This window comes from Cherax quadricarinatus, chromosome 59 (assembly GCF_038502225.1).
Source record: "Cherax quadricarinatus isolate ZL_2023a chromosome 59, ASM3850222v1, whole genome shotgun sequence".
NCBI classification, from domain to species: domain Eukaryota; kingdom Metazoa; phylum Arthropoda; class Malacostraca; order Decapoda; family Parastacidae; genus Cherax; species Cherax quadricarinatus.
This window is the reverse complement of record NC_091350.1, coordinates 1,102,698-1,119,655: the sequence shown is the minus strand read 5'-3', so window position 1 is coordinate 1,119,655 and position 16,958 is coordinate 1,102,698. Positions and strand designations below refer to the sequence as shown.

The following is a 16,958-nucleotide window of genomic DNA, read 5'->3' as shown; positions in this document are numbered from 1 at the left end:
TACACAAAGACTGACCTCACCCTTTCATTCTCTCACTGCATATCCCTGTGTATCCCCTCATTTAATTTGGTTTCCTCCACTGCAGCTTTCCTTTCATCAGTTTCACTGGCTAATGTACTTGGGCTCAGTGGCCTGTCATTTTCCCTTCTCGGCTTTCCTTGGGCTCTGATGTTGTTGTGTGTGTGAGTGTGTGTGTATGTGTATGTGTGTGTGTGTGTGTGTGTGTGTGTGTGTGTGTGTGTGTGTGTGTGTGTGTGTGTGTACTCACCTATATGTACTCACCTATATGTGGCGTTGCAATACCCAGATCTAAGGTATGCTACCACCCTATCTATGGCACGCAACTTGCAATAGTTAGCTTACGCCAGGGTACCTACTTACTGCTTAGGTGACTTAGGGGCAATAGGTATAAGGAAACATCGCCTACGTTTCTCCCCATACCTGCTCCAGCCATATGTGAAGCGTTTTGGACCAGTTTTTGTCTGAGTATCGATCAGGATTTTTTTTCCTCCAGAATATGCCTGCCAAAATTCGGGGTGCGTCTTATATGCTCGTGAGTCGTATATGCCGAAAAATACGGTAATTCAACTGCAAGAGGTGAAGTCTAAGGGAGTAGATTCCAAGAGGAATTTAGAATGATGAAATGATTAGCCTGTGATACTGATGCTAATATATGTGTATAAGATGGGTAGATTTGAGGTACTAATTATCCACTATGTTTTTATAAGTGGTTGTTTGTAAATGAGCCTCTCTAGACTATTTTCTTCAACAAACCGGCCGTATCCCACTGAGGCAGGGTGACAAAAAAAAGAAAAACGAAAGTTTCTCTTTTAAACAGAAGAAGGGGTTACTAGCAACTTACTCCCGGCATTTTAGTCGCCTCTTACGACAGGCTTACGAAGGAAGAATTCTGTACCATTTCCCCATGGAGACTATATTATTACTATTATTAATATGTGGAGGTGGAAAGCACAGTGCTTGCACTCTGAGGGATGACTGAGGTTGTCGACGCTAGGAAGGTCATCTGAACTGTAATGTTTTAATACTTCTGGCTAGACAGCTATTACATGATTGAGGATGAATGGGTTTCTTCTTGAATCTCCTTACCTCTGTGGAAGCCGGCTGTGTAAAAAGCAACATTCACCAGAGAGACGCAGTGGGTCATACAGTGATAAATGCTAGACTTGTATGAGCTGACAGAGATATACTGTATGAAGGAAAAGAATCGGGTACAAGGGAACGTTGATGATAAAAGACACAAATGAATCACAGTGATATCAGAAAGTACCTCTTCGCTCTGAAGGGTGTTAGGAAATCTGGATCAGAAAGTACCTCTTCGCTCTGAAGGGTGTTACGAAATCTGGATCAGAAAGTACCTCTTCGCTCTGAAGGGTGTTACGAAATCTGGATCAGAAAGTACCTCTTCGCTCTGAAGGGTGTTACGAAATCTGGATCAGAAAGTACCTCTTCGCTCTGAAGGGTGTTACGAAATCTGGATCAGAAAGTACCTCTTCGCTCTGAAGGGTGTTACGAAATCTGGATCAGAAAGTACCTCTTCACTCTGAAGGGTGTTACAAAATCTGGATCAGAAAGTACCTATTCACTCTTAGGAATATAACGAAATCTAGATCAGAGAGTAGGAGAGGCGGATCCTATACACAAAATTTTTAGAATAGGTGTAACAGGGTACAAGAGGTCGAGAATTTAAGTGTGATATCTGGTGAGAGACTGAAAAGTAGAGAGGACCGGGAGCCGAGACTCGACCCTTCCCCACGGCAACCACACCTATGGATTTCTGCGTAGTTGTAACCACCTTACCTTGACCTTGTCTGTGGTTAGTCGTACTTAACACTGGTTTCTGCATCTCAGCTGATTGGCTGCGCAACTGTTTCGTCACTCACAACGTCATAGATCCCCTCAGCTTATGGTATGTTTACATTTCGGCCTCCCACTGTGACGTCACTCACACGTCATCTCTCAGCTGACGGATTGTTTACGTCTGGAAAGATTGTCATTCATTTTTTTTTCCTAAAGAAATTAGTATGTATCCGAACTTCATTTTGGTTTAAGATAATTGTCCCCACAGGGACAATTATGCTTCACTCTTGACGTCGGTGAAGGGCTCTTGATCACAGAAACTTGAGCTCCTTTCCTTGGATCGATTCCCCAAGGTTTAGCATTTTGTCATGAAGATAATAATAATAATAATAATAATAATAATAATAAAATTTTTTTTACAATAACTATTACAATAATGATAGTCCCAGATTATTTTTATTATTATTATTATTATTATTATTATTATTATTATTAGTAGTAGTAGTAGTAGTAGTAGTAGCAGTAATAATAATAATAATAATATTATTATTATTAATGACAATATTAACAATAATAATGATAATCCCAAAGTGCTACTACTACTAATTATAATAATAATGAAATTATATATAAATAGATAAATATGTCGGTAAGTTTTATTCGTTTATTCAGGGGAAAAATAAAATTTCCTACATATTACACATATTGTTACACATTATTACACATATTGTTACACATATTACATATTACACATATTACACATTTTACACATATTATTATACATATTACACATATTACACATATTACACATTATTACACATATTACACATATTACACATATTACACATATTACACATTACACATATTATTACACATTACACATTATTACACATTATTACACATTATTACACATATTATACATATTACACATATACATATTACACATTATCACACATATTACACATATTATACATATTACACATTATCACACATATTACACATATTACACATATTATTACACATATTACACATATTATTACACATATTACACATATTACACATTACACACATTATTACACATTATTACACATTATTACACATATTACACATATTATACATATTACACATTATCACACACATTACACATACATATTACACATATTATCACACATATTACACATATACATATTACACATATTACACATATTACACATATTACACATATTACACATATTACACATATTACACATATTACACATATTACACATATTCTAGCCAAACCTTTTTTTCCTTCTAATTACGATGATAAATTTATTCTAGTTAAATTCTACCCTTTTTTTTACGCTGTTGAATTTACAAGTAGATTTAGATTTACACTTTTTTAATATATTTTTTTAATATATTTAATATATTTAATATATTTTTAATATATTTTTAATATATTTTTTTTAATATATTTTAAAGGTGACTTTCTTTTATTATTATTGTTATAATTGTTTGTGTCATTATCTTTTGTATTGTATTGAAAAGGGCTTTAAACCCGTATGGGCTACACAGCTCTGCTTTCTACTCGAGCTTAGAGAGAGAGAGAGAGAGAGAGAGAGAGAGAGAGAGAGAGAGAGAGAGAGAGAGAGAGAGAGAGAGAGAGAGAGAGAGAGAGAGAGAGGGAGAGGGAGAGAGAGAGAGTGAATCAAGAAAAACTCTTAATTCCCTATTCCTTCTCCCCCATTCTTTCTTCCCCATTCCTTCTTCCCCATTCCTTCCCCCCACTCTTTCTCCCCCACTCTTTCTTCCCCATTCCTTGTACCCTATTCCTACTCCTCTATTCCTACATCCCAATCCCAATTCTTTAGACTGCCTCCAGCAGGTCAAGACGAACACCAACAGCCTGGCTGATCAAGAACAAGGTCGAACTCAGAGCACTATTTACACATGAACTAACTACAATTTACCATATTCTTATTCATCATAAAGTCAGTATTCTTGGGTTAGATCTATTAGTACGCCTACTATTTGTGCCGGACTCCTGGCATTCCTAGAAGAGCGTCTAGGTGCAGCTAGAAGCCTCCTAGCTACCATTGCAGTTCTAGATGCGGCCTTACAATTACCAGACACATATGCAACACATATTCTTACTGTTGCAACATTTTGCCTGCTCAGTAGGCCTCTTCTGTTAGATGAGAAACTTTGCTAAGCCTGCTTAGTTTTATAGATAGATACTTACTACCTAGTTTCCTTAATTTCTAAGTTACTTGCTTGACTTAGTTACTTAGCTTTGTACATATTTACTTACTAGCTAGCAAACCACGGAACGGGTGGGCTTTGAACCCGTGGCGAGTGAGACGGAAAACTCCAGGCCAGTGTTAACTTTACTAATTTCTAAGTAAGTTAGTTACATACATAATTATTTACTAGCTTACTTTCTAAGTAACTTAGTTGCGGATTTACTTCGATGGCAGGCATTGCCGTAAAGTAGAAAGACCGGCGAAACCCCCAAAAATTAATATATACGTCGTTTTGCTCTTCGCAGAGCTTTAATAACAACGTTTCGCTCTGTGTAAAGCCGAATCAAATCTAGATGAAGTTCTATATAGAGTGGTGTCTTATCCATTATAAGCCCCTTTCCGGTCACAAGACGGAAACATCAACTGGATGAAGAGGCATAAACGTCAAGGAGATCTGATTGTGCGAAACGAGGGAGCGAAACGAGGGTAGGATCCAAGACAGAGAGGAAGTGCCTTGAGGGTGCGTGAGTTCCGTTATTACGTCCTGTAGATTTACAGTCGTAATAAGGAAAGTGATAAGCTGGGGAGATTCACATGGGGTGGGTTGGTACGGGAAAAATGGGTTGGTGTGGGGGGTGGGTTGGAGTGTGGGGAGGTAAGATTTTGTTGGGATTTTTAACATGGAGGGTTAGCCACCCAGGTTAGTCCAAGGAAGTCAGTGAGTCATCGAGGGACTGTCTTATTTCTATTGGGGTCCCCCAGGATGCCACCCATGCCAGTGGACTAGCACCCACGTACCTACTTGCTTGCTAGGTGAGCAGGAACAACAGGTGTAAGGAAGCAGGCCCAATGTTTCCACCCTTTTGGGGATCCAAACACGGACACCCAGAGTGTGAGGCGAGAGTGTTGCCGACCAGGCCATGGACCACCTTGGGTAGGTTGGACTTTCTCTCATCAGGTTAATTTTCATGTCAGTCCGTGGCCAAGGATAACTAGTTTCTGGAGCCGGATAGCTTCGTAAAGCCGGATAGCTTCCCGAAGCCAGATATCCTATTGCAGCCAGATATCTTAAGCGTCAGCCTCCAGTCTAGGGATGACCCAGTTTTGGAGTGCCTCTGTTATCCTATATTATTATTATTATTATTATTATTGAGGAGCGCTAAACCCGTAGGGGATTATACAGCGCCTGTGAGGGTGGGGGGTTGGAAGGCATTCACGCTCAATTTAGGGAACCGGAGCACAGATCCAATTCCCTAGATCAAGAGCCCCTTACCAGCGTCACGGAACCTTCCTTGAGGGCTATCATTCTGCAGATTTTCCCGTGGACGTTTCTAGAACAGTTAGTGGGTAGCTTTCTCTGTCTGTCTGTCTCTCTCTCTCTCTCTCTCTCTCTCTCTCTCTCTTATGCCGAATTGATCAACTAGGTCAATCTGCCCTGATAATTGAATATTTCTCAAATTTCCTTTTTAGGATTAATATGTAGATTCTACATTGAAAATTATATATATATATATATATATATATATATATATATATATATATATATATATATATATATATATATATATATATATATGTCGTGCCGAATATGTAAAACTGATCAATTAGCAAGAACTCATTTAAAATTAAGTCCTTTCTAAAATGTTCTCTTACACGTTTAAAGATATATTTTTTTCATTAAAGTTAATGTAAAAATTTATAATTTTGCACCAAAAGAATCTTAGAAAACTTGCCTAACCTTATTATAACAAGAGCAATTTATTTTAGCCTAACCCAACTAAATATATTTTAGATTTGTTTACAGTAATTTAATACTAAACAAACACAGTGAAATATAATTTTTTCGTTACGTTCAGAATGATTTTGGCGAAATTATTGCATACACAAATTTTCACTTGTCCTATATGGCAAGATGAACCTTGCTATTTAAGCCAAGATAGCAAGTTCTGCCTATTCGGCACGACATTATATATATATATATATATATATATATATATATATATATATATATATATATATATATATAAGATAAAATCTAACTTCTCTAACATAAAGTGTCAATGACCAGTCTAAGATCATGACGGAAAAGTTCATGCATGCAAGCAAGCTCACCTCTCCATCGCCACGTTGCGTCACCTTGCGTCACGTTGCGTCATCCCAGCCACTCCACGCGATATTAGTAAACATAATATGACGCAATCGAGAGCTTCATTGAGCAGACCTGCCATCCTTCTCCATTTTCTCCACACATATCTTCTAATTTAATTTGTATTTCTGCCTTCCTATATTGTGCACTGACACAGGATGCACTTACTCCTCTACTGATCTAGTTTTGCTGGTGATTTGAGAGCGTGGTCATGATCATTTATTAAAATAAAATTTCGCAAATTCATGATGAGTTGGCAGCCCTAGTCAAATGGATGACTCATGTGACGTCACTGACATGGTTGCCAGCGGTCGCTGCCATTATTATTATTTTTATCGAAAAGCTCTAAGTCCGTAGGAGCCAAACAGCGCCTGGGGACCGGGAGGTAATTATATCTGATCCAAGGTAAAGGAAGGTAACTCCAATTCACTGGATCAAGAGCCATTCACCAATAGTACTCACGTCACTCCTAGAGGTATAATGTGTCCTATCCCACTATTTTTTTCACTGCATTTCTCACCATTTTTTTTTAATTTCCATGCCATAAAAAATAATTTACCTTATCTAACAATAAATAATGCCTCCCTCCATGCCCATAAAAAAGCACGATTAAAAAATACAACCAAATTATAGATATAAAAACGAAATTATTTTGTGGGGAAAATGTTGTCTGGCAACTCACTTACGTTGTATAGTATCATTGATTGATGTTCATTGAGGATACAGTCATCAATACTGAGTAAAGATTTTACGTACTTGACATTGATGCGTCTTACGCACGACCAGCAGACATGTGACAGTGACGTATACACCTTGGTGTGTGTGTCTGTCAGTGTACATACACTTTGACGTGTGTGTGTCTGTCAGTGTATATACACTTTGACGTGTGTGTCTGTCAGTGTACATACACTTTGACGTGTGTGTGTCTGTCAGTGTACATACACTTTGACGTGTGTGTGTCTGTCAGTGTACATACACTTTGACGTGTGTGTGTCTGTCAGTGTATATACACTTTGACGTGTTTGTGTGTCTGTCAGTGTATATACACTTTGACGTGTGTGTGTCTGTCAGTGTATATACACTTTGACGTGTGTGTCTGTCAGTGTATATACACTTTGACGTGTGTGTGTCTGTCAGTGTATATACACTTTGAAGTGTGTCTGTCAGTGTATATACACTTTGAAGTGTGTCTGTCAGTGTATATACACTTTGAAGTGTGTGTGTCAGTGTATATACACTTTGAAGTGTGTGTGTCAGTGTATATACACTTTGAAGTGTGTCTGTCAGTGTATATACACTTTGAAGTGTGTCTGTCAGTGTATATACACTTTGAAGTGTGTGTGTCAGTGTATATACACTTTGAAGTGTGTGTGTCTGTCAGTGTATATACACTTTGAAGTGAGTGTATGTGTGTGTGTGTGTGTGTGTGTGTGTGTGTGTGTGTGTGTGTGTGTGTGTGTGTGTGTGTGTGTACTCACCTAATTGTGGTTGCAGGGGTCGAGACTCAGCTCCTGGCCCCGCCTCTTCACTGATAGCTACTGGGTCCTCTCTCTCCCTGCTTCCTGAGCTGTGTGTGTGTGTGTGTGTGTGTGTGTGTGTGTGTGTGTGTGTGTGTGTGTGTGTGTGTGTGTGTCTGTCAGTGTATATAGACTGAGAGTTGGCTTTAATCCCACAGACAATTGATGATCGTGAAAGTTTGAGGTCTTTTGGTCTTGACGGCACCAGATCTCGGCGTCAGGTCGAAACACGTGTGCACACCCCATGGTGTGCACACGTGGAAGAGGGAGCTGAGGAAGGGCTTCGAGCGGAGCTGCTGTTGTGTGCAGAGCTCTGAGCAGGGAGAGTCAAGCAGAGCTCTGATCTGTCGGGGCTCTGTGTTGGAGACACTGGGCAGAGTACTGGCTTGGAGCAGTACTCGCGCTGTGTAGGTCTTGGGACCTGTGGCTAGTGCGTGGCTTAGTTCCTGTGGTGAACACTCCTCTGAACTATATTGTAGATTATATTCTGTTCCGTCAAGTTGATTGTATTCCTTATCTCACTGCTTATATGCACCATCCCAATTTATCTAAACTCCAGTAATGTTCTACTGTTCCCAAATATATTATTATACAAAGACTTAATAATAAACTGTGTTTGAGTAGAATAGTAATATTCACTGTCCCCGTTATTTGCTATTTTATTCATTATTTTATTTGAAGTAGTGAGAGGGTGAGTAGTGTGGTGGTAGAGGTAATGAGAGGTGAAGGTGTAGGCACCAGTCACCTCACATTACCTCCGCTAATCACTCGACTCCTACCTCCTCGCCTGCCTCTCCCCTCCCTACTGATCCCCTTACTCCCATATTTCCTCAATTACAAACACGTCCATTATATCCCTACATGTCAGTCTCGAGTTTGTACATAATAGGTTAGTTTGTTGCTTCTGTCTCTCTTTCCTCTCTCTCTCTCTCTCTCTCTCTCTCTCTCTCTCTCTCTCTCTCTCTCTCTCAGTTCCTTCTTATCCCTGTAAACTAGTGAAAGAGTACATGGGAGTACATGGAAAGAGAGTACTTAGCAGCCCAGACCGAGTCTGTCTACTGAAAACTTCTGATTCTCAACCAGGGGTAAATTACCCCCTTGGGGTAAAAAATTACATGGCAAGGGGTAAATATTTTTGTTATTTTTTATGCAAAACCTGAATAATTTCATTTTTTTTTCTGACCTTGTTTTTCTGCCCCATTATGATGGTGATATTTTTTTTGTATGAAAGTAAAGGGGTAAATGGAGCAATGTATCAAGCCGAGGGAGGTTAATGGTGCAGATAAAGTTGAGAATCCCTGATCAAGAGAGAGAGAGAGAGAGAGAGAGAGAGAGCTGATGTAGGTAACAGCTTTTAGCTTGTCAATAAAATTAGGAATCCATAGCTTGTAAACAGCTTGTGAATAAAGCTAGGGATCCCTAACATAACCTTGTCAAACCCTGTGTAAAAGAGAGAGAGAAAGAGAGAGAGAGAGAGAGAGAGAGAGAGAGAGAGAGAGAGAGAGAGAGAGAGAGAGAGAGAGAGAGAGAGAGAGAGAGAGCGTACGTGTACTGCGTAGTATTTACTTGCGTCGTCTAATATATGTGCGCCCGCAGTTCATCACATGAGCGGCAGCGCAAAAAAAAAAATCAGAATTACAGAGGTCACAAAGTGTCTCTGTCAGACCCAGCTCACCATTGTTACGGAAATTTAAGTCATTTCGTAAAAAAAAAAAATACTAAATTCCACTAAATTTTTTCTTTAATTTCTTCCTATAGTTGTCGTAAATAGCACAATTAGGCATACAATCTTGAACAAAAAATTCTTATTATCACTAATAAAACGAAAAGGAAGCATTAGTTATAGCAAAGCTTCAGTTTCCTATAGAAAGTTACATATTGTAGTCATGGGAAGCGCTAAACTCGTGCAGCTTACAACGTCTGTGGACTGGAAAGTAATCTGGTTCGACTCTTGGAAGTCAAACATAGCTGTAATTCCTTGGATCAGTTTCCGTCACCAGCATCAAGGTCTTCTCTTGACAGGATTGTTCACCTAGTCGATGAGTAGTGCTGCGTATCCTCCAGTCTTCCCGTCCTCCAGTCTTCCCGTCCTCCAGTCTTCCCGTCCTCCAGTCTTCCCGTCCTCCAGTCTTCCCGTCCTCCAGTCTTCCCGTCCTCCAGTCTTCCCGTCCTCCAGTCTTCCCGTCCTCCAATCTTCTTGTCCTTCAGTCTTCCCGTCCTCCAGTCTTCCTGTCCTTCAGTCTTCCCGTCCTCCAGTCTTCCCGTCCTCTAATCTCCTGTCCTCCAACCTTCCCGTCCTCCCGTCTTCCGTCCTCCCGTCTTCCGTCCTCCAGTCTTCCGTCCTCCAGTCTTCCGTCCTCCAGTCTTCCCGTCTCCTTAAGCAGCTTTCTCCAACGCTGCCCCTGGGCACTAAGCAACACCATCAACTAACCTCCCCACGTACCTAGTACCTGTGCCCCGGTAGCAGCCAGGGGACAGTCCCTCTCAGAATTTAAATTTCCTTTAAAGGGGAGGTGGGAAAGGAAAAGGCTCTCTTACCTTTGTAGAATATCAGAACAGTGGTAGAAGGTGTTGGAACTGAAGGAGGGCCAAGAGATGGGACATTTAGGGAAGGATTGGACGGGTAGTTAAGGGGATTTGTGAAAAGGATGTGAATTTAGTGAGGCACTGACTCAGAACACGAGATATAGTGAATTTGCATATAATAACACAAATTACGGAATGGGTGGTGTTAAAACCCATGGCGAGTGAGTCGTAGAACTCCAGGCCAGTGCGTAAGCCACTGGGCCAGCTGGCTACAATAAGAGTCATCCAACTAGGTATATTTATACACCATAGGGAGGTTAGCAAGTTTATACAGAGGATTCTCCCACCAGTGTGGCCGTGACGAACTCTAGCTCAAGACCTCTCAAAGCCTGGAGTTTTACTACTTAATTGCCATGAGTTCTAACCCCCACCCATTCCGTGGCTTTGCTTGCAATCGTGTTATTACGATTCCCTGAGTCATAAGGACACATTAGAAAAGCAGATAACAGATGACTTGCCAGATCACATCGAGGCTATCATGCCTGGCGCCATGTTATAATTTCCTTCCAATATTGAATTATGATGGCGGCTTTGAGAGGACTTGAGCTAGAGCACAACACAGCCACTATGGTGTGGGGATGTGGGGATTCATTTGTAAAAACCAGCATTTGTGGTCACAGTAGTGGCCCATGCTAACCTCCCTCTGGTGTAAAGAAATATACCTAATTGGGTGAATCTTATTAGAGCAGCTGGTCTAGTGGTTAACGCAATGGCCTTTGAGTTTAGGACTCACTTGCAATGGGTTTAAACCCCATCCCGTTCCGTGATTCGTTCCAGTAGAATCGGAGACGTTGCGATCCAAAGAGGAAATACCTGCAGTATCCCGGGCAAGAGGCCCACCACCGGGGAGCTGGACGAAGTATATATATATATATATATATATATATATATATATATATATATATATATATATATATATATATATATATATATATATATTTATATATATATTTATATATATATAGAGGCAGTGGAGATATCATGTCTGAGGGCAATGTGTGGTGTGAATATAATGCAGAGAATTCGTAGTTTGGAAGTTAGGAAGAGGTGCGGGATTACCAAAACTGTTGTCCAGAGGGCTGAGGAAGGGTTGTTGAGGTGGTTCGGACATGTAGAGAGAATGAAGCGAAACAGAGTGACTTCAAGAGTGTATCAGTCTGTAGTGGAAGGAAGGCGGGGTAGGGGTCGGCCTAGGAAAGGTTGGAGGGAGGGGGTAAAGGAGGTTTTGTGTGCGAGGGGATTGGACTTCCAGCAGGCATGCGTGAGCGTGTTTGATAGGAGTGAATGGAGACAAATGGTTTTTAATACTTGACGTGCTGTTGGAGTGTGAGCAAAGTAACATTTATGAAGGGGTTCAGGGAAACCGGCAGGCCGGACTTGAGTCCTGGAGATGGGAAGTACAGTGCCTGCACTCTGAAGGAAGGGTGTTAATGTTGCAGTTTAAAAACTGTAGTGTAAAGCACCCTTCTGGCAAGACAGTGATGGAGTGAATGATGGTGAAAGTTTTTCTTTTTCGGGTCACCCTGCCTTGGTGGGAATCGGCCAGTGTGATAATAATAATAATAATAATAATAATAATAATATATATATATTAAGAGTGTACCGATACCACACGCAGTGTGACTGCTGAAGTATGGGAGCGCAAAACCCAGGTATGTTTCCCTGTCATGTTCCTTCACTGAGAATGAGTTTAAACGAGGTAGTGAAGTGCACCTGCCTGAGCTGACAGATTTCAGCAGGGAAGTGAGTTTTATCGTCTAACAGTTTACTTCGGGGTTTACCAATTAAGAGAGTCTTAGAGGCTTCCTTCCTGGTCAGCTGGAGTCACTGTTATTTTGAAATTACCATCTCGCAGGATGGTCCAATTACACATGCTAGGGTAAAGGAATTTGCAAGTTCAACTTCAAGGTTATTTTTAGTACAATGCCAAGGACACATTTCAAGGACAACCTTGAAGACAACCTCGAAGACAACCTGTTAACAGGTAAACAACTTTTCTCTAGAGCAAACAGTAATGTGGAACACAAAAAACCTTTCTGCAGGATAATGGTCCAAGTTGGAAACGTCGTAAATTTCAGCAACTTAAGTACTTAAGAATTCCAGGACCGAAACGAATCCATAGTGAAACCAATTTGTTTTTTACACGTTTCGGTAAGACATACCAAGTTTTCACCATACTTTCAGTGTTTCTTCTTAAGGAAGTATTTCCTTCCCCTCTGGCAATCAGTCCCTGGAAAACCCCTGACAATGTATACAAACGCTAGATCAACTACCAGAAGTCTAATACGTACAGAAGTATACGTACCTAGAAGGACTGCTGCCTTGTTTGAACAGGTTACACTACGATAATCAGGACATTAATTTCCCAGAAGTAATCCACAACGTTCGAAATGATACGTTCTGGCGGTGACTGAGTGTTCCGAGTGACAAACACGTTTTCTCACGCCACCTCTTTCCTGAAGAGGGAACATTGGGGTAATCTTCACAATAACATTGCCAGTCATGGTGATGGTGTAGCTTCCAAACATGGTGACAATACCCGGGGTGTACACACACACACACACACACACACACACACACACACACACACACACACACACACACTGGAGAGTGATGTAGTGGAGGCAGGATCCATACATTGCTTTAAGAAGAGGTGGGATAAAGCTCTTGGAACAGGGAGAGAGTGGACCTAGTAGCGACCAACGTAGAGACGGGACCAGAAACTGTGATTCGACACCTGCAACCACAAATAGGTGAGAACACACACACACACACACACACACACACACACACACACACACACACACACACACACACACACACACACACACACACACACACACACAACCAGCACTTGATAAAGCTCAGAAATGAGCGAAACATCTCGAATGAAGGTTTTGCTCTGGCGTGCCTTGTCACCCACAGCTAGTAGCGTCACACGACCTGTTGCGTGTTATATTATTGTCGCCTGGCTGGTTCCCCAGGGAACCAAATCCTGCCGAGGAATTCCACGGATATCCTTGATTAGGTCATCATGATACTGAATCTGCAGAATGAATCTATAATGACTATGTAAATTAAGGGCAGTAAAGACATATCACAAACATAAGTCAAAAAAATCTATTTCTGATAAGTATTAGAGAGTATCGGTATCGGCGGGTATCGGTCATTTTAATGATGTAGGTGAAAAAAATGCCGATACTTTTAAAAATATCATTAACCACACTTAAATATCCATTGTTCAATAAACATTCCCTTATATATATATTGAACATAGTCATTATAATTTATAAATTATATATATATATAAGTATCGGTATTGGTATCGGCTGAAAACTGGATACTGGTATCGGTATTATCAAAAATGTTGGTATGATCCGATTTTTACACGACTTTTTTCTTTAACGAAATGTTATCTTAATAAAGACCGACGTAAGAGCGAAAAGTTGTGTCAATACGAGACTCCTCTATGAGCGAAACCTTGTCCTAATAATGACTCGTTTAAGAGCGAAATATTTCTCTTATAAAAACTAGTTGCACTTCACGTGGAGCTTTTCTTTCAAAGGTATACCATGTGAGCTCTCCCTTCAAGGTATACCATGTGAGCTCTCCCTTCAAGGTATACCATGTGAGCTCTCCCTTCAAGGTATACCATGTGAGCTCTTATGTGAAGATATACCATGTGAGTTCTTCCCTCAAAGGTATACCAAGTGAGTTCTTCCCTCAAAGGTATACCATGTGAGTTCTTCCCTCAAAGGTATACCATGTATGCCCTTCATTCAAAGTTATATGATGATAATTTTCAACATATTTCTTTCTGTACCGGAACACCAGGAAGCGCTGATATTAAGTTCTAAGGTATTTCTTCTCTATTTTTCCCGTTTCAGTGACTTCCAGGAACCCCCAGAGGGACTCACTCTCTTGTCAGTTCCTGAGTGACCCCCTCATCCTCCGAGGTCCTACGAGTCCTGTTTTATATGTACACACACACACACACACACACACACAGGAGCTAGGACTCGACCGCTGCAACCACAAATAGGTGAGTACACACATACACAAGCACACACACACACACACACACACATATATATATATATATATATATATATATATATATATATATATATATATATATATATATATATATATATATATATATATATATTTATTTATTTATTTATTGTGTGCCTCTCGCTGTACATATGCTGAGAGGTTACTTAAGTCCTCAGGTTTAGGGATTAAAGATTTTTCGACCGGTAGTCACTCCATAACCATCCTGTGGACCAGTAGTCATCCTCTTACCTGTCCTGCGGGAGACAGTCACTCCAGTCACATCCTGTGGGAAGTAGTCAAAAGACTTCAGAGGGAATAATGGGTTCAGGAACTGAGCTTCAACCTTCTGTTAGCTAGGTACAAAATGATAACTGATTCAGGAATTAAAATAATTATTATAATGAGTATTTTACAGAGGTAGACTGTAGTCTGAAGGACTGGGCAGAGGTCCTGTGTGTGTGTGTGTGTGTGTGTGTGTGTGTGTGTGTGTGTGTGTGAGAGAGAGAGAGAGAGAGTGAGAGAGAGAGAGAGAGAGTCTATATCCTGGTCCGTGTTCTCTATACATAACTTACAGTAGTTTTGAGTTATTACTATTGAGTTATTCGTAAACAAAATTTTCGTTATGTCATTGTGAATGGAATACGTAGCGTTGTCTTGAACATTAGTTAGGTTCATCTTGAACATTAGTTAGGTTTTGAACATCAGTTAGGTTCATTTTGAACATTAGTTAGGTTCATCTTGAACAATAATTAGGTTCATCTTGAACATTAGCTAGCTTCATCTTGAACATTAGTTAGGTTCATCATGAACATTAATTAGGTTCATCTTGAACATTAATTAGGTTCATCTTGAACATTAGTTAGGTTCATCTTGAACATTAGTTAGGTTCATCATGAACATTAATTAGGTTCATCTTGAACATTAGTTAGGTTCATCTTGAACATTAGTTAGGTTCATCTTGAACATTAGTTAGGTTCATCTTGAACATTAGTTAGGTTCATCTTGAACATTAGCTAGCTTCATCTTGAACATTAGCTAGCTTCATCTTGAACATTAATTAGGTTCATCTTGAACATTAATTAGGTTCATCTTGAACATTAGTTAGGTTCATCTTGAACATTAGCTAGCTTCATCTTGAACATTAGCTAGCTTCATCTTGAACATTAATTAGGTTCATCTTGAACATTAATTAGGTTCATCTTGAACATTAGTTAGGTTCATCTTGAACATTAGCTAGCTTCATCTTGAACATTAATTAGGTTCATCTTGAACATTAATTAGGTTCATCTTAAACATTAGTTAGGTTCATCGTAAACATTAGTTAGAGAGATTCATCTCTAACATTCCTGAATTTCCACAAACCCTTCCACTCTGTCACCTTATATCTCCCTTATCTCTTCCTCCCACTGTTTGTCCCCCTTTCCCCTTCCGTCTCACCCCTTCCCTTGACCTATTAACGGAGAGAATACCAGATTCATTTCTGACATTCACCTACTGTTTGAAGTACACGGATCGTGCATCTCCCTCTCCTTCACTCCGCTATTTGATCTGCTGGAACATCTATAACGTAGAATTTTAGTGTTACAGAATTATTAAAATGTTCCATCTTCCAGCAAGCATTTTGGAAATTTTTTACCATACACTGGGTATATATATATATATATATATATATATATATATATATATATATATATATATATATATATATATATATATATATATATATAAAATCACAGTAAATAGTGATTTCAGAATATGCAAAACAACCACTGTGAAAGAATAGAGAAATTCCAAGCGCTTTCGTGACTTCTCACATTATCAAGGAACTATGATATCACCTGTTTACTGTGATCTTATTGCATATATATATATATATATATATATATATATATATATATATATATATATATATATATATATATATATATATATATATATATATATATATATGACTCTGCAAAAGTACTTTGAACTTAAATTAGCTAAACATTTACTGAGGTTTAACAAGATAAGAAAAAAATATTTATATTGATACTCATTATTTACATCGATAACTTCGTTTGCTATAACAAATACTGTCTCGTATAATCAGAAAGAAGCGCTAAACCACAAGGGTTTTTATCAGTTAAATGTTACACAATCATTCGTGACCACGAGAGGAATGATTAACAGCCACTATGTATGTTCTTCAGCTATATTCCTTAATTTAACACAGGTTATCATACTACAATGTTAAATTTAACCAAGATTTGTTTGTGTATTCAGATACAAAATTGATATTACTTATAATAAGCACTGATCTGCGCTATGGAAATGTTTTAGACCCGTAGCTCAGTGGTACAGTGTTCGGTTCACAACCGAAACAGCCGGGGTTTAGTGCTTGCACGGAGATAAGTGGTAAATGACACTCTACCTGGTCTCAGACCAGGCCGCGGGGGGGGGGGTTGACTCCCGATACCCTCTTCAGGTATATTCCAGATATACCCAACATTCTCCACCTCCCATGTATACTCATGTACTCTTTACCCAGGTATATCTGTTTGTGTATTGATAAAGCCTAATGTGTGGGCGAAACGTTGTCAATAAAAGATCACATCATTGTGTTTATGT

At 39.5% G+C, this 16,958-nt stretch overlaps 1 protein-coding gene across 1 annotated transcript in view; it reads right to left on the bottom strand.

Annotated features, from left to right (window-relative positions):
* The window catches only part of LOC128698826 (transport and golgi organization 4), a 178,007-nt gene that overhangs the window by 84,715 nt on the left and 76,334 nt on the right, over positions 1-16,958 (bottom strand). The window contains exon 2 of the mRNA XM_070097659.1: positions 1,819-1,999. Within this exon, the coding sequence (XP_069953760.1) occupies positions 1,819-1,864 (46 nt within the window). The 5' untranslated portion in view covers positions 1,865-1,999. The remainder of the gene's footprint in view (positions 1-1,818; positions 2,000-16,958) is intronic.